Source organism: Bufo gargarizans, chromosome 5 (genome assembly GCF_014858855.1).
Source record: "Bufo gargarizans isolate SCDJY-AF-19 chromosome 5, ASM1485885v1, whole genome shotgun sequence".
Classification (NCBI taxonomy): Eukaryota; Metazoa; Chordata; class Amphibia; order Anura; family Bufonidae; genus Bufo; species Bufo gargarizans.
Window position 1 is genome coordinate 368,426,622 of NC_058084.1, and position 24,937 is coordinate 368,451,558.

Here is a 24,937-nt window from a genome sequence, read left to right on the forward strand (position 1 = left end):
AGACTTTACTGCATTTGCAATGAGGGTTTGAGAGGCAATGCATGCTTGTTAAAGGGAATGTATTATCTATATTTTCATACTAATTAAATACAAAATTATATATTTTAAAAAAAAAACTGTCCCCCGACGTGAGAGCGGCAGGTTCAGCATGTGCCCTGACGCATGCTCAACCTGCAGAGGAGATAGCCGCATACATCGCTGGGATATTTCTGGCGGTCCCATAAAGAATAAAGCAGGGTGCATGCTAGAACAGCCGCTCCACCAGATCCCCGTTCTCAGGATTGGTGGGAGTCCCAGCTTTCAGACCCGCACAATCAGTTAGTTATCCCCTATCCTGTGAACAGGGGATAATGTCTCAACCCTTTTAAAACCGTGTCAGTGGGAAGTTTATTAATGAACAATCAGCTACAAAGGAATGAGAAGTAAAGTATAGAGAGGCCTGTGTTCTCACTAAACAAACTGGGGGATAGAAATGCTGCTACTCAGCAGAACTGCAGCAAATGGCAGTCTAGTCTATTGAACACTGGATATGAGCAGAACACAAATTGCTTTTGATTTAATTAGTTCATTGCCTGGACACTTTGCATGGATAAAAAGCTGTGAAAAATTGATTTATGGATTACAGCAGCTGATAAAGGTCCACTTGACTGGGAAGGCACATAATAGAAATGTGAAATGCTCAACTGATTTTAGATCACATCGATTGCTTTGCCGCTGGAGAGGAAGAGAGCAGCTTCTTTCCCAGAGTAAAACGTAAAATAGTAAAGATCACAAAAACAATCGGCTGAATCCAAACTGCTCTGCACATATATTGTCACCAAACATTTATAAGGACGTTTTTCCTCATCAGAGAAAAAGGCATGAAACTATATAACAAAAAAAAAAAAGAGCAGATATAAGGGGGCGGTCCAGACTACAGAACTAGACTACTGATATAGGGCGCGGTCCAGACTAGAGCTAGACTACAGAACGATTATAGGGCGCAGACCAGACTACAGAGTTATACTACTGATATAGGGCGCGGTCCAGACTAGAGCTAGACTACGGAACGATTATAGGGCGCAGACCAGACTACAGAGTTATACTACTGATATAGGGCGCAGTCCAGACTACAGAGCTAGACTACGGAATGGATATAGGGCACAGAGCAGACTACAGAGTTATACTACTGATTTAGGGAGCGGTCCAGTCTACAGAGCTAGACTACTGATTTAGGGAGCGGTCCAGTCTACAGAGCTAGACTACTGATTTAGGGAGCGGTCCAGTCTACAGAGCTAGACTACGGAATGGATATAGGGCGCAGAGCAGACTACAGAGTTGTACTACTGATTTAGGGAGCGGTCCAGTCTACAGAGCTAGACTACTGATTTAGGGAGCGGTCCAGTCTACAGAGCTAGACTACTGATTTAGGGAGCGGTCCAGTCTACAGAGCTAGACTACGGAATGGATATAGGGCGCAGAGCAGACTACAGAGTTATACTACTGATATAGGGAGCGGTCCAGACTGCAGAGTTATACTACTGATATAGGGAGCGGTCCAGACTACAGAGCTAGACTACTGATATAGGGAGCGGTCCAGTCTACAGAGCTAGACTACGGAATGGATATAGGGCGCAGAGCAGACTACAGAGTTATACTACTGATATAGGGCGCAGAGCAGACTACAGAGTTATACTACTGATATAGGGAGCGGTCCAGACTGCAGAGTTATACTACTGATATAGGGAGCGGTCCAGACTGCAGAGCTAGACTACTGATATAGGGGGTGGTCCAGACTACAGAGTTATACTACAGATATAGGGGGTGGTCCAGACTACATATCAACACAGCTTCTTTTTAGCTAGTAAGTACATTACAGTTTTGTTTGAGTCTTGACACAGGGATGCTCAGTCTGTAAATTTCACAGACAGTCCATAAAGATAGTAAAAAGTATATACAAGTATACCTATCATGAACATTTACCAGTCAAAACACTAAGACTTTATTAGGAACAGAAAAGTCACCATGTATTTGTGTTACGCACCATGACTAGAATGGTGTTGTCATAACTTTGTTACATAGATGACATTGAAGATGGTTGGTGGTCCTGGCTACGAAGCTTGCTGCAGTAATCCATTATTTATGTATTTTAATCACTTATATAGCGCTGACATATTCCACAGCGCTTAAACATCACCATCACACTGTCCCCAATGGGGCTCACAACCAAAGTTTCCTATCAGTATGTCTTTGGAGTGTGGCAGGAAACCGGAGAACCCGGAGGAAACCCCCACAGACATAGGGAGAACATATAAACTCCATGCAGATGTTGTCCCTTATGTGATGTGAACAAGGAATTTTGAAGCTAGGAATATCTGTTTAGGTTGTGCTGATTGTAATTATCATTGTACAGTTCGCAATAAATGCTGCAAACAGAGGTCGCACTACGTTTTTTCCAGAAGAGTAAAAATGCTCCTCTGACCATTTTTGAGGAGTATTTTTACCCAAGGAGCAGTATAAAAGTTACGGTAATTAAAATATATAATAAGTAGGCTTGCACTCGCTCACATCTGCGTTGAGCCTCTGTTGCAGATTCTGTTAAAAGACCAGACAAAAGTCTTATATGCAGCACTTTTTTGTCTGGTAAAAAGACAGGATCCCGAACAGAAACTGAACGGATCAGGGTGACAGGAGAAGGGGGGAGCAGAGAACTGGGAGACTGGATGGAACCATGATTGGGGAAGGGGGAATCACTTACTTGAAGACTGACAGGCCAGGCTCCTTAGCTCTCCAGCAGCCCCATCACGTGTGCCGGGGTCATTGGGCAGCGCGCCCCGCTCTCCTTACTACAGCCACCCCCATGAGCTGGCCCCTCCTGCCTGAACCGACCTGTATCGCTCTGGCGCACCAATACTCAACCAATAACAAAGCTCCTTGCTGTATGGAGTTTTGTTATTGGTTATTTCAGGCACAGGCAGCAACGCTGCGCGACCCATGCTATTCACAACGCTCACTGAGCTGATTAATGTGGGGGAAAAGTCTAAGGCGTATTGGTTCGCCTTCGACTTTTTCCAAGGAGTACAAATCGCCTGAACAAGCATCAGACGCTTGTACAGGCGTTATTGCGACCTCTGGATGCAAATATAGTAATATTAGTATTCTATTGATAAATGTACAGTACAGACCAAAAGTTTGGACACCTTCTCATTCAAAGAGTTTTCTTTATTTTCAGGACTATGAAAATTGTAGATTCACACTGAAGGCATCAAAACTATGAATTAACACATGTGGAATTATATACATAACAAAAAAGTGTGAAACAACTGAAAATATGTCATATTCTAGGTTCTTCAAAGTAGCCACCTTTTGCTTTGATTACTGCTTTGCACACTCTTGGCATTCTCTTGATAAGCTTCAAGAGGTAGTCACCTGAAATGGTCTTCCAACAGTCTTGAAGGAGCTCCCAGAGATGCTTAGCACTTGTTGGCCCTTTTGCCTTCACTCTGCAGTCCAGCTCACCCCAAACCATCTTGATTGGGTTCAGGTCCGGTGACTGTGGAGGCCAGGTCATCTGGCGCAGCACCCCATCACTCTCCTTCATGGTCAAATAGCCCTTACACAGCCTGGAGGTGTGTTTGGGGTCATTGTCCTGTTGAAAAATAAATGATGGTCCAACTAAACGCAAACCGGATGGAATAGCATGCCGCTGCAAGATGCTGTGGTAGCCATGCTGGTTCAGTATGCCTTCAATTTTGAATAAATCCCCAACAGTGTCACCAGCAAAGCACCCCCACACCATCACACCTCCTCCTCCATGCTTCACGGTGGGAACCAGGCATGTAGAGTCCATCCGTTCACCTTTTCTGCGTCGCACAAAGACACGGTGGTTGGAACCAAAGATCTCAAATTTGGACTCAGACCAAAGCACAGATTTCCACTGGTCTAATGTCCATTCCTTGTGTTGTTTAGCCCAAACAATCTCTTCTGCTTGTTGCCTGTCCTTAGCAGTGGTTTCCTAGCAGATATTCTACCATGAAGGCCTGATTCACACAATTAACAGTTGTTCTAGAGATGTGTCTGCTGCTAGAACTCTGTGTGGCATTGACCTGGTCTCTAATCTGAGCTGCTGTTAACCTGCGATTTCTGAGGCTGGTGACTCGGATGAACTTATCCTCCACAGCAGAGGTGACTCTTGGTCTTCCTTTCCTGGGGCGGTCCGCATGTGAGCTAGTTTCTTTGTAGTGCTTGATGGTTTTTGTGACTGCACTTGGGGGACACTTTCAAAGTTTTCCCAATTTTTCGGACTGACTGACCTTCATTTCTTAAAGTAATGATGGCCACTCGTTTTTCTTTACTTAGAAATTGTATTATGGCAAGAAAAAAAGCAGCTAACAGTCTATTCAGTAGGACTATCAGCTGTTTATCCACCTGACTTCTCCACAACACAACTGACGGTCCCAACCCCATTTATAAGGCAAGAAATCCCACTTATTAAACCTGACAGGGCACACCTGTGAAGTGAAAACCATTTCAGGTGACTACCTCTTGAAGCTCATCAAGAGAATGCCAAGAGTGTGCAAAGCAGTAATCAAAGCAAAAGGTGGCTACTTTGAAGAACCTAGAATATGACATATTTTCAGTTGTTTCACACTTTTTTGTTATGTATATAATTCCACATGTGTTAATTCATAGTTTTGATGCCTTCAGTGTGAATCTACAATTTTCATAGTCATGGAAATAAAGAAAACTCCTTGAATGAGAAGGTGTGTCCAAACTTTTGGTCTGTACTGTATATATTTTAGGACCTACATAATAATTATTTTCCATTTGTCTATATATAAAAAAATATATAATTGACTATGCTGTTCAGAAACCAGGAGACTGGCAACCCTGGTGAGATATCTGCCTGCCATCAGCATCAAACAGACAAAAATAATATGGCCCTTTCCTGTGTTTTCCTCTTCTGACACTGCACAATCCTTCTTGATAGGAGGAGTGGGGGAAGAGCCATACATACCACAAGCTGGTGTAGGATTGAGGTGTGGACACCGCACAATATGCAACAAATTTCGAGGCCTGTGCCCAGAGGCCAGTTGGGGTAAGATGCAATTAACTTCTTAAAGAGGACCTTTCACCTAAAAAAAAAAATGTAAACTAAGACCATAGCTTTACTTACATGCCCCCATGAAGTGTTGATCGTTTTTTCTTTTTTCAAACTGTGCCCCCGTTTGTCCGCTATGCCCCCCGGAATAATTCCCGCTGTCTATGCTAATGAGCCAGCCTCAAATGGGCTGGCTTTAAAAGTTCTCCTCGGCGTGCCTTCTCTCTTCTCCCTGGCACGGAGCGCATCCAATCAGCGCGCTCCGCTCTTAGCCAGGGAGAAGACGCTCCAGTTCTCGCGAGACTTCAGAGAACTGGAGCGATTTCGTCTATCCGGCTAAGAGCGGAGCGCGCTGATTGGATGCGCTCCGTGCCAGGGAGAAGAGAGAAGGCACGCCGAGGAGAACTTTTAAAGCCAGCCCATTTGAGGCTGGCTCATTAGCATAGACGGCGGGAATTATTCCGGGGGGGGGGGGGCATAGCGGACAAACGGGGGCACAGTTTGAAAAAAGAAAAAACGATCAACACTTCATGGGGGCATGTAAGTAAAGCTATGGTCTTAGTTTACATTTTTTTTTTAGGTGAAAGGTCCTCTTTAACACTGGCATATGACTGGAGCCTTTAGGAAATGTGCCCACTAGTTTATCTGCTACTTGTGTGTGGCAATGGAGATCATATCTCATATCATGTCTATAGGATAAAAACAGCATCAATCACAAAGCAATATATAAACTAATAAAAATGAAGTAACTATGACTTACCTTGTTGGGATCGGTACTTCTGTTAGACCAGAGAGGAGAACTGCTGGACTTAATCTGACAAAGGCAATAATCGGCCGATCCAAAAAATCTACTTCTCCCACCAAGACATTTGATGCCTCAGCTCTTGGAGGGATTTTCCTCATGAAGTTCATGTCAACCTGAATGTATAAAATATACAGCAATTCGTATATGAATTTTTGACACTTCTGTATAAAAACCATGTGAATTTGAGGTAAAATAAAAAATAATTTTCATGGGCAAATCTGACAGCTGTAAACCTTTTTAGATACTCTGCAATAGCAATGCTTTCTAATTTATGAGAATACAGAAATGTAATTTGTAGACAAAAATAATCCCCAATTTGTATTTGAAGGAGAATGGAACATAACCTTGTGGTTATAATGCACTTGACTAAAAAGATACTACAGTGACAGACATGCTCACCGATCACATATGGGTAATACACTTACTGTACATGAAATACAATACTGAAATTATAATATGTAATGGTATTATACACAATATGCATACTATTATTGATTTTGCCACAGAACAATGTGACTAAAGAATGGATTTTATGGTCTAAGTTTGTTGAGAATAAAAAGATAATCAATTGGATGAATGGGTTTGTCATATGTGTATAATACCACGGGCTACAGCACAAATGAGTCTTCACCAGCGGACAACGTGACATGATCTGTAGAGTAGATCACCGACATCGTCATTGGCAAAACTTACAGCTGACCTCTTGCGTCCCATTACAAACGTGCCACAATTACAGTGCCAGGAGTCATAATCCTGCTTGTTCAAGGGAAGAAAGAAAGGGCCAAGCAAAAAAAAAAATCAACACTATTATAAGCGTATTGTCAGCTCGGGGACAATACAGTAATGCAACCCATAAAGAGAAAATATTCGTTATTACACAAGACTAAAAGAAAGCGACGGGTGTCCACGTCTACACTTCTCAGCTCATCAGATTGGAGTCTATTCCACAATACAGTACCATCCATGAGCCCCAGGGTGGAGAGGACTGTACACATACACCAATGGGTTCAGTTACCGTTTCACGACTTTCACATTGTGAAATATGGTGTTAGAACAGCTGAGTATTGTTAAAAATGGGAGAAAGGCGAGACTTATGATTAGAGAATCCTATATTCCTAACCGTAGATTGAATGTTGGCCTGATGTGTTGCATAAGGTATGGATGAAAAGTTTCAGAAGATTTCTTTGGATTGCCAATATTCATATTACACACAAGTTAACCAAAATGGATAACCATAGGCTTAAAGGGAACCTGTCACCGGGATTTTGTGTATAGAGCTGAGGACATGAGTTGCTAGATGGCCGCTAGCACATCCGCAATACCCAGTCCCCATATCTCTGTGTGCTTTTATTGTGGAAAAAAAACTATTTGATACATATGCAAATTAACCTGAGATGAGTCCTGTCCCTGACTCGTCTCATGTACAGGACTCATCTCAGGTTAATTTGCATATCTATCAAATGGTTTTTTTTTTCCACAATAAAAGCACACAGAGCTATGGGGACTGGATATTGCAGATGTGCTAGCGGCAATCTAGAACAGTGTTTCCCAACCAGTGTGCCTCCAGCTGTTGCAAAACTACAACTCCCAGCATGCCTGGACAGCCTTTGGCTGTGCGGGCATGCTGGGAGTTGTAGTTTTGCAACAGCTGGAGGCACACTGGTTGGGAAACACTGATCTAGAAACCCATGTCCTCAGCTCTATGCACAAAATCCCGGTGACAGGTTCCTTTTAAAGGGCATATCCCCTTCTTCGCCCAGGTATTTTATGCTCTGATGCTCACACCCTTGCCCTGTGCTGCATTGAGCAGGACGAGGGCGGTTTTGTTTATATTTTTACACTGCTCGGTGGAGGCTTCCTTCCACCTAGCAGTGTTCTTGGTGATGTCACCGGCACTAATGCGTGGGCTTTAGCGCTGCCCTAGCATGTTTTACAGGCTGATCATAATCATATGTGTATAATCTGCATACATCTGACATCAGATAGATCAAAAGGAACTATACAACATAGCAGCTAGCATGCCGGAATAATCAAAAAAATCCTAGAATTCCTCACAAATCAATAAGAGTAGGTTCACACTTCCATTTAACTGATCTGGCAGAGAACGGCCTGCCTGAGCTCACCAGATCCGGCTTGGCCAGATACTGCCATTCACTTATGGAACCCATTGACTATAATGGGATACAAACGCTTTTCTGAAATGCCACCGTTTGGCCGGACAAAACACATTGCATGAAATGGTTTTCAGCCATCCGAAAACTGACACGCATGTCAATGGGGGCCAGATCCAACACATACATACTGAGAATGCATGTACTATATAGTTCCTATCTCAATTTTTTACATAAAGAGTGATATCCGAGTGCCTAAAAATAGTTAGGATAAAGCTGTGAATGCAGCTACAATACAGTTTGTAAGTCAGGATCAGGAGGCAGTATCCTATGCCTCATTTCACCATTGAAATAGCTTGCACTGATGGTTGGAGAGTCCATCAGGCCGTCACGTATAACCTTTTCTAAGCTACTAAACAGGGACATATTATAAAGTTGTGTCATGAAGCACTACCGTACCTTACTGAAGTCCACGGTGCTGTTCTCCTGACTGCCCCCTGTTCCGTTACGTTTCAGCTCAGCCGATTTGCCAACATCTAAATTCCCTGGAGCTGACTGTGGTGAAGATAGCAGCCCTAAGGACAAACACAAGCAGTTAAACTGTGACGGCTCGCTGCAGAGGTAATGGGTAGGTGGTCTTTATGTTATTCAAGATTGGGTCATTAGTAGTCATAATGCAACAATCAAGTGAACGCTTCCATCCTGGTTTTAGCAGTCTTGTATGCTCACACTTTGTTAACTCGAATATACGGCAATAAACATTGGTTTAGGCAATAATATATTTTAAGAAAGAAAAAAAACCACTCCTAGTAACGCAACTGCAATATCCACGACCATGGTAGTCTCCTGCACAAAATAACATGGTCTTTTGAAGCCACCACAATATGTGCGCAGCATTTCTAAGGCTACTTTCACACTTCTATTCAGATAATACAACCGTCTGCATCCGTTCATATTATCTGTAACATAGCCAAAACGGATCCGTCTTGAACACCATTGAAAGTCAATGGGGGACAGATCCGTTTTCTATTGTGCCATATTGTGTCAGTGAAAAAGGATCAGTCACCATTGACTTACATTGTGTGTCAGAACGGATCAGTTTGGCTCAGTTTCATCAGACGGACACCAAAACGCTGCAAGCAGCGTTGGTGTCCACCTCCAAAGCGGAATGGAGGCAAATTGATGCATTCTGAGCGGATCCTTTTCCATTAAGAATGCATTGGGGCTAAACTGATCCGTTTTGGACCGCTTGTGAGAGCCCTGAAACGGATCTCACAAACGGAAACCAAAACGCTGGTGTGAAAGTAGCCCAAGAAACACGCGTTATACTTCTGCATGGTCACATTGCTAGTTGCATCAATAAATTGGATATCCAACATTGTACAGTAAAGACATGCGTTTCATGGTGGACACCAAAAGCAAGTGCTGCATTTGCATTTCTAATCAGTGGTCCTCTCAAGTAGACCATAAATGCTTTAGGATAACACCCCCCCCCCCCCCCCGATGTGCATTTCCCAAAAGGGACAGTTACATAGAAGTGCAGCCCCCTACTCCACGGCTGTGATGATGTATAAATAGGTCATACGTCAAGGGAGCATATGTTACATACTTTAGGTCAGTAATAATAGAAAGTTACGGGCGTTTGCTGCGCCACAGTTTTAGGGACAGGTTCTACATGTATCTATGTCTGGCACAGCCGCTCCCAGCATTCCTGAGCATTACCTGAGAGGAACACATACTAACGTCAGCATAGCAACTGCATGACCCGTGATGACAGCCAGGTGAGATCTCCACACAAATGCAATGTGGTTAGGACATCAAGCACAGAAACCACACGTACATTCCAACATTGGCCTAGATATATAAAACATACTGTGATATCAGAGATCAGACTGCAGAACCTGTATCAGAACAATAGAAAAGTAACCATCACGATATTCGGAGTACTAGCAATCTATAGATATTCCACATCAGCCATTCAATGTTTTAGCCAATATTCTCCTCGTTCCTATGTTAGGACTCATGTACATGACCGTAGTTCGGGTCCGCATCCGAGCCGCAGTTTTTGCAAGAATAGGCATTTTTACAATGGGCCGCCCATTCAATTGCGGAAGGCACACGGACGGCTTCCGTTTTTTGCGGATCTGCGGACCGCAAAAAACGGAACGGCTGTGTGCATGAGGCCTTAACGCGATACGCCAGAATTACTGCTTAGATAAGCAACTAGAGCTATAGATGTCTGGAGGGGTAAGGTGGAAACAAATACCTAATCTGTAGAATAGCCCTCTATTCAATACCAGCATTAGCAAAACAGAGCCCATGTGCAAAAGACTATTCCGAGCGCTAACACTATTGCCAATTTCAGATAAGCCTATTACAGATGAATATCATAGAGATCTGTGATGCTGCAAGTTCAGGTCAGTAGACTCACAGTTGGGCTGGGACTGGTGCCCATAATATCCGAGTGTGAAACTGGCCTATGGCATTATTCATAGGAACCCGGGGGGTCCCTCGAGACCTAAATCAAGGATCCACAGAACACGGCAGTAAGACCCGTCACTTTGACAATAGAGGGAAAATGATTTCAGCCTGCTCAAGGATTCACTGCTAGCAGAAACATGTCTGAACAATATTATAAAGCAGGACAAGACCCTCACAATGCTTTACCTGCCCCTACGCCAAACTTCTAGGAGACAGGCATCCCTACTCTATGGATCTAATGGGGCTAGTGGCAAGCAGTCTACATATTCGCAATGCAGAGCTCTGTAAGCCCCGTATTAACAGAATGCAGACTTGCGTCTACTGACAGTCCAATATAATCAAAGAAAAACTCAGCCACCACAATGAAATACGCCCTATAACGGGGAAGAGCAACCACCGGCACTCCAGCTGTTCTGAAATGACAACTCCCAGAATCCTCCTTTTACTGAGCAAGTGTGCATGCTGGGAGTTGTAGTTTCACAGCAGCTTTCCTTGCCAAAGCTTGTTGATCCCTGCCCTAAAAGGTTAAACCCCCCCATCATGATACTGCCTTCCTTATGCACCCCCACCACAAGACAAATCTAACCCGTTCATAAAACTATTCTAATCCAGCCCCCGGTGTCCATACTGCCTACAGAAACCAATCAAAACCATGAAGAAAGCGAGGAGAAACATCCGAGGCTTCAGACATTATTTTGGGTAAGAATTCAAAGTTTTACGGGGATTTCTAGTTTTAAAGGGGATTGTGCCGTGAATAAATATACTATGCTAATAAAAATCAGGCAAAACATAATTTCTCTAGTGGAACAATTTCAAGGTAGTCTGGCACGTCCAACAAGCCCTAAAGTTCTGCCTCCGCTGTCACCAGATGAGTAATCCGTCTGTGGCTATACACCCCGTTCCTCCTCCTTGTGTCCACAAATTCGATGTGGAATACACTTCAGGAGTCCTCTCAATGTATTCCCTGGCCAGTTTGTGGGGCGAACAGCGAGGGAATGGGGATGAATATTGGTCTACAGCCTATATTCACTAGACTGAAAATCACAGAGCCAATACGAAGCCTATGAAGTACAGGTGGTTTTTTGGGAGATGACATTTTTAGCTGTATAACGACTGCTAAATAATTACCAAATTGCAAACAAGCATATTTGGAGGGTATTATGGCAAAATCAGCTTCTAAAATGCTTCAAAGTAGTGACCTGCCACTTCTTGAAGAGGTTTATAAAAATGGAGTATAAATAGGCACCTGTACAATCTATAGTGCATATGACCCACTGAAATCAATGGGAAGCTCTGTTCAAGCGTTTTTTAAGCATATTATGGGGGTAAGACACCCATTTTACACGCTGAAATATGCTGCTAAGGGCTCATGCACATGAATGTGCCGTGTTTTGCGGTCCGCAAATTGAGGATCCGCAAAACACGGATGCCACCTGTGTGCCTTCCGCAGTTTGCGGAATGGAACAGGCCGTCCACAATAGAAATGCCTATTCTTGTCCGCAAAACGGACAAGAATAGGACATGATCTATATATTTTTTTATTTATTTAAACATCTTTTGCGGCCCCGTTGAAGTGAACGGGTCCGCATACGAGCCGCAAAAAAATGCGGCTCGGATGCGGAACCAAACCACATTAATGTGAATGCGCCCTTATTGTGAACATACAACCAACAGAGCTTGCCATACGAGACGGGCTCTCCTAGATATTGCTGTTGCATACTTGTCCTGGAGACTCCTGGAATTCTTCTGATACCCTCTCAGAAAGCCCGGTCTAAAATATCCAGTGCCAGCGGTCACCATGCCCAAATACTCTCCTGAGAAATAAGAATTGCCACTCAACAAGCAGCTCTTTCTCAACAACACTATGGTTCATATATCCTACTGTATAGCTTTGTATGGAATGGCACAATCTACTACGCTAATCCATGCAGGAAAAAATATTAAAAAGTATACCAACGCATACCCTTGGCACATGCCAAGTCAATGGAAGCCTAAGCCCCCAGCATATGCCAAGGATCTTTTGTACTACATAGGCCGAATGCAGAGGCAAATTATCTGCCTATTGGATTTCTTGGGTAAAACATAAGTATGATCACTAGAAGTACTCAACTTCATGGATGCCACTATATCTTAAAGGGGATGTCCGGGCTTTCACTATTGATGACCTTCCCTCAGGATAGGTCATCAATATCAGATTGGCGGGGGTCCGAGGAGATGGAGCGCACTGTGAACATGTGCATTGTCCGCTGCTGCTATGGTCTTTGCCAGACAACAGCGGACAGGAAGAGAGAAGGGAGATGGCATACAGCTGATTGGCGGGGATGCTGGGTGTCGGACCCCGCCGATCTGATATTGATGACCTATCCTGAGGAGAGATCATCAATAGTGAAAGCACGGACAACCCCTTTAAATTACAGGTATGCTTGTGATGAAATCAGGATTTGCTAAACAATAATGCATGCACATTGAAGCCACCTTGTAAGTTGTACATAAATTAAGCCAAATACAAATGCTCAAGCAGTCAGTGTGATCAAACACATTCCGGTGTGAGCGTTTCAGCGGCAAGGTGCACCACACAGCTAGAGGAACAATAGTTGCCTGGATAAATATCACCATGTTCTTCCTTCTTTATGACGGAGACTTCATCATTTTCGCCATCCTCCTCTGGCGGATGAACTATTACCATAGGAATAACATCACCAGTAACAGGCTGTACCTCTGGGACCCACCGCTCAGAACTTGACGACTCCAACCGACTGAATTTGGGGCTAGAGGGTGGCGTGTTTTGGGGGGTTGGTACAGGGGTGGTTTGCCTGGAGCCAGCTGGGGTTCCGCCTCTCGAGGGAGGAAGAAGATAATTGAGGAGTAGGGAAAGGCGAGATTCTGCTCGCAATGAGAGACGGGAGGCTGAAAGGCCTTCCCCTGAGGTAAAACAAGAGAAGAAAGATAAAGAATGTTTGTGCGGTCATGTTTGTACATGTAGGCATCATGTTCATTTTAAAGGTTACAAACTATATTTAGTTTTGGAATAGGCATGCATTACTGTGCCTCAAGTATCAATACTGTCTCAAAGGGGGTTTTCACACTTTGGCAACCAATCCGAGCCCTGGCTTTATTACAAGGAGAAAACTAAAAGGGTATCGCCTTCTTAGACATTGATGCCATAAAGACAGGGCCTGTCTTCTGAGACCCAGGTGATCGCGAATCCAAGTAGTGAGGAGAGAAGTGGTAATGCACAGCTTCCCCCCCCCCCCCCATTCATTTCTTTTGAAGTCAACTGCTTTTTGTTTTATTTTTAATATTGTGTAGGAACAGGGATGATAAACATTTTTGTAATATACTTCATTAGTGAAAGATGTTTCTATGTACTAGAAAACAGGGTGTAAAGAGTCTTCTTAGCAAAGCGGTAACTGAGCGTTGCTAAGGAGAGTCTGTCTTCAGTTCTACTGAATGCTGAAGACACTGGTGTGTAACAACTAAAGGCTTCCAGCCTCTCTCGTCACTGCCCCAGACTGTGTACATGTACCCATCACCTTGCCCATCTGACACACAGGCATCTTCAGCTTCCAGCCTCTCTCGTCACTGTCCCAGACTGTGTACATGTACCCATCACCTTGCCCATCGGACACACAGGCATCTTCAGCTTCCAGCCTCTCTCGTCACTGCCCCAGACTGTGTACATGTACCCATCACCTTGCCCATCTGACACACAGGCATCTTCAGCTTCCAGCCTCTCTGGTCACTACCCCAGTCCCTGACTGTGTACATGTACCCATCACCTTGCCCATCGGACTTGTTACACACAAGGATCTTCAGCTTCCAGTAGAACACTGAAGACCGATTCTCCTTAGCAATGCAAAAGTTAAAGCTCTACTAAACTCTTTACAATCCTGTTTTCTACAACATAGAAACATCTCTCCCTAATAATGTATATCACAAAAATGTTTATCCCCATCCGTACATTATATTAAAAATAAACTAAAATGGCAATTACACTTTAACTCCCATAAAAGTCAATGGAGAAAGCCATGCACATTGAACATCTAAACAATCTTAGCTTGGATGCAACTCGCCAGGTGGGAAGAGAGTCGGAAAAACCCCATTCTGGAAATAGGTGTGGGTTCCAGAGGTGGGGATCAGGGATATGGGCCACCACAGCCCTCTTAAAGCTGAACTCTGATTAGTTGATATGGGCAACAAGGCAAATTTTTTTCCTCTGAGAAAATGTTCATACATGAGACACGACTAACCTATGGTTTACATTCAGAGAATAACAGTAACTTACAAACCTTAGTTTCTCGTGTTAATACAAAGTGAATGATGGCTGCTGGAGTCCTACATTTCATTTATATGGGGGAGGGGGATACCAGATGATAACTACAGACATACAGATTTATCCACAAAACAACGTGTTGAGATGCCTCCAAGAAGTCTCGAACACATTGCGTTTACAGCCTACACTGGAGGTATATATGTTGAGAATGAGAAACCCCTGATGTATACATTGAACAGAAGGCTGTGATGTGTAGCCATACAGTAGGATACACATTTGCCCAAAGGCACCAATAAAAGAAAAAAATAAATAAAAAGCATGGTATAGGACACTCTTTGGCCTCTGTAGGGTAAATGGAGCCCTATGGATACGTTGGGTGCATATGCCAGAAGCCAAATGTAGGCCCTAAATGTGATGTGAGACAACAGCCTAGCATGAGAACTTCCAGTCTTTATTTATTAACCTAGACTGTTCTAATACAAGCAACTTTATTGCCTTGAATATGAGTGTAGACTTTGAAGTATGCTGCAGTCCTATTGAGCTATAATGCCATGATTGGCCACCTTAAAGGGTTTCTGTCATCAGAAAGATCGTTATGTAGCTGGCTGACATTTAGTGATGTGCTGATGTCAGCAGAACATAACTGTCTGACTTATATCTCCCTGCCTGCCGCCGTTAGCGCTAAATAATGACTTTTGTAATATGCCAATGAGCCTCTAGGTGCTAGTGGGGCGTTGCTGCAGCACCTAGAGGCTCCGTCCTATCACCGTTTGGCACGTCCTTGTATCGGTGATCAACATCCTCTTTCTCTTCTGTGCCCGTAAAATCCCACACCTGCGCTGTCCAGTTTACAATTCGGCGCAGTAAAGGGTGCCGGCAGCAGGCGAGCGTCCTTCACTCACTGAGCCGAATTCTAAACTGGACAGCGCAGGCGTGAGATTTTACGGGCACAGAAGAGAAAGAGGATGTTGATCACCGATACAAGGGCGTGCCAAACAGTGAGAGGACGGAGCCTCTAGGTGCTGCAGCAACACCCCACTAGCACCTAGAGGCTCATTAGCATATCACAACAGTCATTATTTAGCGCTAACGGCGGCAGGCAGGGAGATAAAAGTCAGACAGTTATGTTCTGCTGACATCAGCACATCACTAAATGTCAGCCAGCTACATAACGTTTTTTTTTATGACAGAAACCCTTTAAGTTGGTCATACATATTAGATGTAGGTTTGTGGAACCAACTCACCAGTTAAAGAGACTGTCCTGCCATTTATACTGGTGACCTATCGTCAGGATAGGTCATCAATATCTGGTCGGAGTGGGGCAACGGGAGTTGGACCTCCACCGATCAGATATTGATGATCTATCATGACAATAGGTCATCAATATAAAGGGTCCATTCACACGTCTGCAAAATAGGTCCGCATCTGTTCCACAATTTTGCGGAACAGGTGCAGACCCATTCATTTTCAATGGGTCCAGAATGTGCTGTCTGCATCCGTGATTCTGTTTCCGGTAAAAATAGAACATGTCCTATTCTTGTCCGCAATTGCGGACAAGATAAGGCATTTTCTACTATAGTGCCGGCGATGTGCGGTCCTCAAATTGCGGAATGCACATTGCCGGTGTCCATGATTTGTGGATCTGCAAAACACTTAGACGTGTGAATGGACCCTCAATAGCAGGACTAACCCTTTAATGTATATTGGGGATCCTTACTTTCCCTCCAATGGAAGAGGTCGGAGGAAGATACCATAAGTATCAGACAGTAGGTTTTACCTCCCCGATCCATTTGTTCTCTGGGAGAAAATCACCACCAGGAGTCTGGTAGAGGCTTTCTTCTCATCTCCTACTGAACACTCTGCCTCCTGAGCCAAGCACACATGCATGTGGGGGTTAGGACTGACAGCCATCTTAGGGTCCTTTCACACGTCCGTAGTGTATTGCGGATCCGCAATACACCCGGCCGGCACCCCCATAGAAATGCCTATTCTTGTCCGGAAGATCAGCGGCGCGCTCCGCACACTGTGCTTTCCGCATCCATTCTGTCCCCATAGAGAATGAATGAGTCCACACTCGTTCCGCACAATTGCGGACGTGTGAATGGAGCCTTATGCGTAGCACTGACATTAAATAGTTATTTTTTTAACCCCCTCCCCCGCCTGTGTGGTACTTTTTTTTGCTAAAATCGTGATCCCCGCCACTCAGTTCTGGTTCTGTGGCTCCTGGGCTGTCTTCACATGGAATGCTGCAGCCGATGACTGGCCCAGAGATGAGGTGTTTCCAGTCAGCAGGTGACCCAGCAGTGACGTGCCACTTGGGGACAGGTCAGCACTGAGGCCAGTCACTGGCTGCAGCACACATGGCCCTGTTTGTGAGGAACTTGACAGACAAATCCAGTGAAGACAGCCCAGGAGCCACAGAGCCAGAACTGCACAGGGGAGCATGATTTTAGCAATAGGTTCCCTGGACAATCACTTGTGAACACAAATAAGGTGCAGTTAAATAGTTGGTGACTCTACTATGAAGTGCTATATGCAAGTTGCAGTTCCAGTACTAGCTTAGCAGCACAATCTTGGCCTATGCTTTCAGACCTATCCTTTAGCCTTTGTTCTTGCACCCAGTAATTATACAGTTTACTTGTCATGAGTTACCAGTTACTGCTCATCTACTGGTGAAGCAAGCATCACAGTGCATTTGTAGACCTCATGAATGCTCAAGGCTATTGTCAATGATCCCAAATCAGGTCAGGACATCAGTGGCAGGGCACTGGAACAATCTAATATTAATTTAAACCACTTTTTGCCAGAAGGGTTTGAAGTAGACTATCCTTCTAATGTCTGTAACAGGAGAATCAAATAATGGAAGCAATCACGGTGGCTCAGTTGCAGCGCTGGAATCCTAGGTTCGAATCCGACCAAGGACAACATCTGCATGGAGTTTGTATGTTCTCCCTGTGTTTGTGTGGGTTTCCTCCGGGTTCTCCGGTTTCCTCCCACACTCCAAAGACATACTGATAGGAAACTTTGGTTGTGAGCCCCATTGGGGGCAGTTGGATGCTAATGTCTGTAAAGCGCTGCGGAATATAGTAGCGCTATATGAGTGCATAAAAAAAATAAAAAAAATATTTGCAGCTTATTGACACAACCTTGTCCAATAGCTTCCGTGTGCATTCCAATAGACATGGCTGTTCTGATCCTCAAAAGCAAACGAGAATAGGACCTGCAGTAAGTTTCTTGGATTGGGCTACAGATCAGTTAAAGAAATGGGATCAGCCAATAGCTGCACTGAATTGTATGGATCCAGGTGCTGTTCTTTTTAAGAGTGGAGAGCATTAAAGGGGTTTTCCGGGTATTTAATATTAATGGCCTAGCCTCAGCATAGGTAATCAATATCAGATTGTTGGAGGTCCGACTCTCACTTTCATTGGTCACATCTCATAGGTGCAGTTCAGTCCCATTCAAGTAAATGGGCCTGAGCTGCAATACCAAGAACAGCCACTATCAAAGGCTTCGGTGGTCAGCAGACCTGGCAGGGGGTACAGGGGGTCGGACCTACACCAATCCGATATTAGCGATCTATGCTGAGGATAGGTCATCAATATTATCATTTTCACCACTGCATCATTACAACATTCCCACGGTGCCATCATGGAGGATTCTATGCTATGCTAGGTGAACTAATCTAGACTAACACTTCTAATGCTCTCTGTAATGTTAGAGCAGTTATCTCACAAGGACAGCTTCATACTACATCCCCTATCAGGGCATGTGTATATCATGTATGTCACCAAGGAAGAGCAGCTGGTGCTAGAGGATACGGACCAACATGGTGTGACGTTCATCTGAGCCCAGGGAAAGTGAATGACCAGATGAAGGTACCCCAAAGACCTAAAAACTGGGTTAGAAAAGTCAGATCTGTCAGCTTATCACAGAGCCAAATGCTTTTTAAAAAGGGGTTTCCTTTGTTAATGTTATACTATTCTTTAAAGGCACCAGAATCGCTGTAGTGAAACAGGCAGCATGTCCACAGGTCAGCAGAAGCTATCAGTTTTGGTCCTATCTCCACATGTGGGTTTATTTCTGAGAAAACTGAATTTTAATATATGCAAGTGAGCCTCTGGGAGCAACGAGGGCGTTGCCGTTACTCCTTGAAGCTTGTACTCCCTGCGGACATAAAGCCACAGGTGTGGATGGGTCCCAGACTGCTGTGCGCATGTCGCAGGTCAGCCCGTTTCACTACAGTGATTTTGGTGACAGTAGTCCTTAAATGTTGCCTTGGACCCCATTTATGCTGAACAATTGTCCTAATTAGTGATGAGCGAACGTGTGTTTTCAAGTTCGGAGTACAGGTTCGGGTTATCTAAGAATCCAGTTATGGATTCTGCTACCACGGATCACAGCGGAATACTATGATGGCATGCACCACGGAACCCTATAAGAGGCATTCTGTATTGCATTCCGTCATAATGGAAGTCTATGCTGGTTATAGACAGATCATTACCAGCTGAAACAATAAATTCCCAAAAATAAAATAAAAAACACTAAACCTGGTGACATTCTGTGTCACATTCATCTGTCCACGATGCAGACACCCAGCACACGTGTATTCAAAATCATGTCTCCAGTGCTGAATGTAATCTCCAGTTTAAACCCTGTATCTGATACATCGTACATTTCCATAAAAGACTGAAGGGAGATAGGAGAAACATGAACATGCGAATGGTTATGTAACGGACATGGGATATGGTCTATGGCCATCATTAGATGGCTTGTTTCTGGGTTACAGAGCATCGTGCATGTAGGTCACTTCGAGTTCTTAACATAAAGCAATAGTAACAGCAAATGTAAAGTAAAAAAAGTTTCCCCAAAAGAGTCAATCGCCTTTAAGGTCTTTATACTTCGAGCATATTCCTGGATAGTCACAGATCATGTCCTGCCTAACAAGGCATTTGACGTTAAAATATCAACTCACTGATCAGAAAAAAATAAAAAATATCCAATTAAAACATTGAGAGAACGATATACAAGCAAACAGGTAAGTCGAAGGAGAGTAAAGCAGCAGCCAATGATTTCATTCATTGTCATTTTTGAATTATAGATAGAAAAGCGGTAGCGGCTGTAGATCTGTTCATTTTGCAAGCAATTGCACAAATTAGGATTCAGACAACATCTAAGGATCAAAAGGGCTGGGCTGCTGCTTTACAGGTGGAGAAAAATAGTGAAATAGGTTAGAATAAGCTGCTTGTGACAACTTATCTCACCGTTTCGTTCAAGCAAGTGAGGTTCAGAATGTTTCTTGCCTATGTCAGCGAAGGACCGCACCAGAGGGATGCGGTTACTCAGCTTCTTCTCGTTCTGGTGGTGATGCCTCTTCAAGAGAGCTTCTCTGACCAGCTCCCTCATGGAATCGTCCAGCTGACCTGACGCAGTCATGTTATCCAGCAACATATCTGTGGATAACAGATAAACCAATAGTTTAAGTATGGCAGCAAGAAACTATAAAAATGTCCATCATTAAGGCTGCTTTCACACTAGCGTTCGTTGGTCCGCTCGTGAGCTCCGTTTGAAGGGGCTCACGAGCGGACCCGAACGCCTCCGTTCAGACTGCATCAGTCTGGCGGTGTTCAGCCTCTGCTCCGCTCGCCTCCGCACGGACAGGCGGACAGCTGAACGCTGCTTGCAGCGTTCGGGTGTCCGCCTGGCCGCGCGGAGGCGTGCGGATCCGTCCAGACTTACAATGTAAGTCAATAGGGACGGATCCGTTTGAAGATGCCACAATATGGCTCAATCTTCAAGCGGATCCGTCCCCCATTGACTTTACATTGAAAGTCTGGACGGATCCGTCCGAGGCTATTTTCACACTTAGCTTTTTTTTGCCATTTTAATGCAGACGGATCCGTTCTGAACGGAGCCTCCGTCTGCATTAATATGATCGGATCCGTTCAGAACGGATCCGATCGAACGCTAGTGTGAAAGTAGCCTTAGATACACAACACGTTTCTGAAATACTGACCATGTGAAAGTGGCCTAATAGAGCAAACTACTAATATGCCACGACATACGTAGGCTTATTCTATGGGGGAAACATTAAGGCTAGGTCTACACAACATTTGTCGCGCAACAATTTTTATAATGGCAGTCTATGGTGTCGCACTGCAACATGTCGGGACTGCGACGCAGAAAATCCATTCAAGATGCTCTCTGCTCTCCTGAATGCTCACAAAGCTCACATCCCTTTTTATTTAAGCCCATTTTATCAGGTTACATAGAGGTCACGTTAGATTTGCATTCAGGAAAGCAGAGAGAGGTGCTACAGGCTGAGCCATCAGAGAGCACATCTGATTTTACACTGAATGTCACTGAGCAGCTAGCTACGTATGAGAAAATATGCAGGCTGCAGAAGACAGCGAAAGCAATAGTAACAGCAAATGTAAAGTAAAAAGTTGCCCCAAAAACGTCATTCGCCTTTAATGTCTATATTTACAGCGTACAAAATCAAATTTACCATCATCAGTCCATTTATCATACAGATAAGCACCATCCCCATCAGAATAATCCCTTTTCTACTTGTAGATACTACTGATCCGCAGAAACCCCAAATCATCAGCAGGGGAATCTACTGGCGACTATGCCTCTCCCCTGCAGCAACTGCTAATGGGGCACGTAGAAAGGGGAGACATTTCCTGCAGACCTCCTTCCTTCCAGGACCTGACCATAGGCGGTTCGGTTCAGCGAGACAAAGTTTATGTACGCCACTCCACTGCACAGACTTTATAACACACTTTCAAGCTGTCTCACTGGGGTATACTACAGAAAATGACAAACAAAGGACATTTGCTTTCGGTGCTTTTTATAGCAAGTTAACCGTTTCAATCATTATTTGTGTAGATTTTATTAGAGGAACACCGCTAAAAATCATCCAGCCATTACAGAAGGTTATGTGCTCCAGTACTAAAAAGTAGGGCATGGTGTATCCTCATGTAGATTATTAGGCCTCATGCACACGACAAACCACAGATCTGTAAAATATGGATGCAATCCGTATGAATACCCCATTTTGTGTTGGACCTATTAACTTCAATAAGTCAATACTTTATAGACAAGTAAGAGCAGTGAGACTATGGACTATGGTGGTGATGGGGAGTACAATAAAGGAATGCAAGAGGGGCCTGGATGTATTTCTGGAGTGTAATAATATTACAGGATATAGCTTCTAGAGAGGGGTCGTTGTTGATCCAGGGAGTTATTCTGATTGCCTGATTGGAGTCGGGAAGGATTTTTTTTGGCTTCTACCTAACAGGGTTTTTTTTTGGCTTCTTTTTTTTTTACTTCTACCTAACAGGTTTTTTTTTTTTTTTTTACCTTCCTCTGGATCAACTTGCAGGTTAACAGGCCGAACTGGATGGACAGAGGTCTTTTTTCGGCCTTATATACTATGTTACTATAGGACATGGTCGATTGCTTGTGGAATGGGGACAAAGATGCAGAAAGCACATCAGTTTCAGCTCTTTAAGGCATGGCAAGACCCTTTTCATCATAGGGTAGGAAACCTCCGGCTCCCAGCTGTTGTGAAACTTCAATTCCCAGCATGCTCCATTCATTTCTATGAGAATTCTTAGAAGAGCAGAGCAAGTATGCATACTGGGAGTTGTAGTTTCACAACAGCTGGGAGCCGGAGGTTGCCTACCCCTGTAGACTCTCCAGATACTTACAGTGATTAGGAGCATGAAATAAAATTGCAATATAGATGTTATTACTATAGGAACATCTGCATACAGTTCTTTGATATTGACTAGGCCAATTAAAAGCAAAAAAGTGGCCGTTACCAGAACATGTTGTATACTAGGCAGATGGTTATGCCCAGGTATACAGGTTGTCGGTTATGCCATGTTTCAGAACTTCATACTACAGCTTAGCATTGGGAACACAAGAGATAAACTTCATATACATGTATGCTCAGAGCGTGAGGACCACAGACAGAATTCTGGCCCAATATGTGAATAAACTTTAAAGTCCTAAAAAAGAAATATCCTGAATAGACCATCCACAATCTGGTGGACCTATCATCGAGGCTCAAAACAGGTCCACAAGACAGGAACGGTCAGTTGCTCCTACCCAGGGGGAGACTCAGACACTGACTGACTACATCCCCGACTTAACCTTCAAAGAAAAGCAGAAGCTCTACATTCTGCAAGGTGAAGAGAGCGCTCTGGTGGAAATAGCTGCGACCATGCATAGGCTCATTATGCATCAATTTAACTTCTATAAATAGGCAAATGCAGCCTGCGCTTCAATTTCTGCCTCTCAAGAGAAGAACTGAAATGATAAAACATGTTTATCCCTTTACACACTCTGTAAAGGCACCTACACAACGAAAGGACCCTTGTAGACAAGCAGGGGATTGGGACAATAATTGAAGTTGAACACTTGTACAAAAAAGTTTCCACTGATCACCCACCCAAAAACTAAAAAAGCAAAATAATTAAAAAGTTTGCTGTCTTGGAGATCACATCTTTCATGCAGCACACAAAATCATTGTCCGCAGCCATTACCCTGTGTAAACAGCAAGAACACAAAACAAAGCTCTATATAGGGTAGTACAGCCTAAACTGGGTTACCAATGGCGGTCAGGGGGGCTGGTAGGTACTGTTCTCACCTTGTAGGGTTGTGAAGATACTGGAGGGAAATGGCAGCAGCGTTCCAGAGATAGTCATCGGAATAATTTGGACGTGCAGCTATTAAGAAGATCCAAGGGAGCCAAAAGGTACCTCAGAAGAAAAATAGGACTCCGCTCTCTTCCAGTAGAATATCTCTTTATTGGTTCAAAGATAACACTTTTCATGGACACAACCCCTTCTTCAGATGGATAATATATGAACATCTTTTCATATACTGTACATCTTAAGGGGCTGCATTCCCGAAACGAGTCTCTGAACCAATAAAGAGCTATTCTACTTTAAGAGCACTAGAGTCCTATTTTTCTTCGGAGGCATCTCTGGTTCCTTTGGATCTTCTATTTTAACCCCAATGTGCTGTTGGGCAAACCATGAATCTATATGGTGATGAATGATGGCAGTAGTGATAGTTCGTCCCCATACAGAGGGGAAGATTTCTGCATGTGAATGCAATTGAACAAGCAGGCAATGACTGGGAACAAACAGTTCATTCCCAATGATTTCCCTGTGCATCAGCCCATGTAAATGGACGCTTACATGAGCCGAGGATTAGGCCAATAATCTGGAACAAATTATTTTGTGCATGCTCAATTCAATAACTGTCCCATGTAAAGGTGCCGTTGATCACTTGATTGCATCTTTCATGTAGTACTTAAAATACTACTTCTTTGGCAGCACATCACCCTATGTAAACAGGAATTTGCTGTGACAAGCAAGATAACTGTATGGGGATGAATGATCATAGTAACAATCACTCATCCCCATACATGTACATCACTGATCATTGCTACATGTATATGCCGGTAACAAATGGGCAATGGTGGGAAATGAACTTTTGTATGAACGTTCCTTCATATTATGGCTCACTCTTATGGTCCATGTAAGTCGGCAGCTCATAGACATTCTTGCATGTACTAATAAAAGAGTGCATTTAGCATAAGAATTACGTATAATTTAGGTATTGCATCAGTCACCCAGTGAGGTGGTCCCACCGAAGAACAAACAAGCCATCAAGCTCCTTAAACTCAGTGGAGTAGCATCATGTGAACACACTGAATGCCATCAGGTTCACATAAAATACATGGGCTCCACAGATGTGTAATATTACCCCCCCACCGTACACAGTCATTTACCTGCAATTTCCTCGATAGTGCTCGCTCTCATGTCCAGCATCACTGTACCGTTAAGTATGCAACTTCGCAGCTCAAAGAGGCTGTGTAGAGATAGGGTGGCCACGTAAGGTTTACTCCACCTGTCACCACCATCTTCAACGTCTTCCTCAAACTTGAGCCACCTTTACCAAAGAAAAGAAATCAAACCAAAACAATAATGTATGAATATAATTATAGAAACTAATTAAGCACCAGTTACACTAATAAAGGAAAAGGAAATTACAATTTATAAGGCATAAGAGTATACCACATAAAAGCCACACACTATCCCACGGAGAACAGAAAAAATGCCCAGTGCCAATGACTGGCTGAGTGAGGTGAGAACAGCAGAAACCCTGCT

At 43.8% G+C, this 24,937-nt stretch overlaps 1 protein-coding gene across 9 annotated transcripts in view; it reads right to left on the bottom strand.

Annotated features, from left to right (window-relative positions):
• SLC4A7 (solute carrier family 4 member 7) overlaps positions 1 to 24,937 on the bottom strand; it is a 160,161-nt gene that overhangs the window by 50,181 nt on the left and 85,043 nt on the right. For 4 of the 9 annotated variants that reach the window (XM_044293045.1, XM_044293043.1, XM_044293047.1 and 1 more), the window contains exons 5-9: positions 24,559 to 24,719; positions 20,012 to 20,200; positions 13,076 to 13,399; positions 8,456 to 8,571; positions 5,841 to 5,998 (exon numbers count right to left, since the gene is read on the bottom strand). In XM_044293045.1, coding sequence (XP_044148980.1) covers positions 5,841 to 5,998; positions 8,456 to 8,571; positions 13,076 to 13,399; positions 20,012 to 20,200; positions 24,559 to 24,719 — 948 coding nt within the window. The remainder of the gene's footprint in view (positions 1 to 5,840; positions 5,999 to 8,455; positions 8,572 to 13,075; positions 13,400 to 20,011; positions 20,201 to 24,558; positions 24,720 to 24,937) is intronic. The other 5 variants (XM_044293050.1, XM_044293051.1, XM_044293048.1 and 2 more) reach the window with 3 other exon arrangements.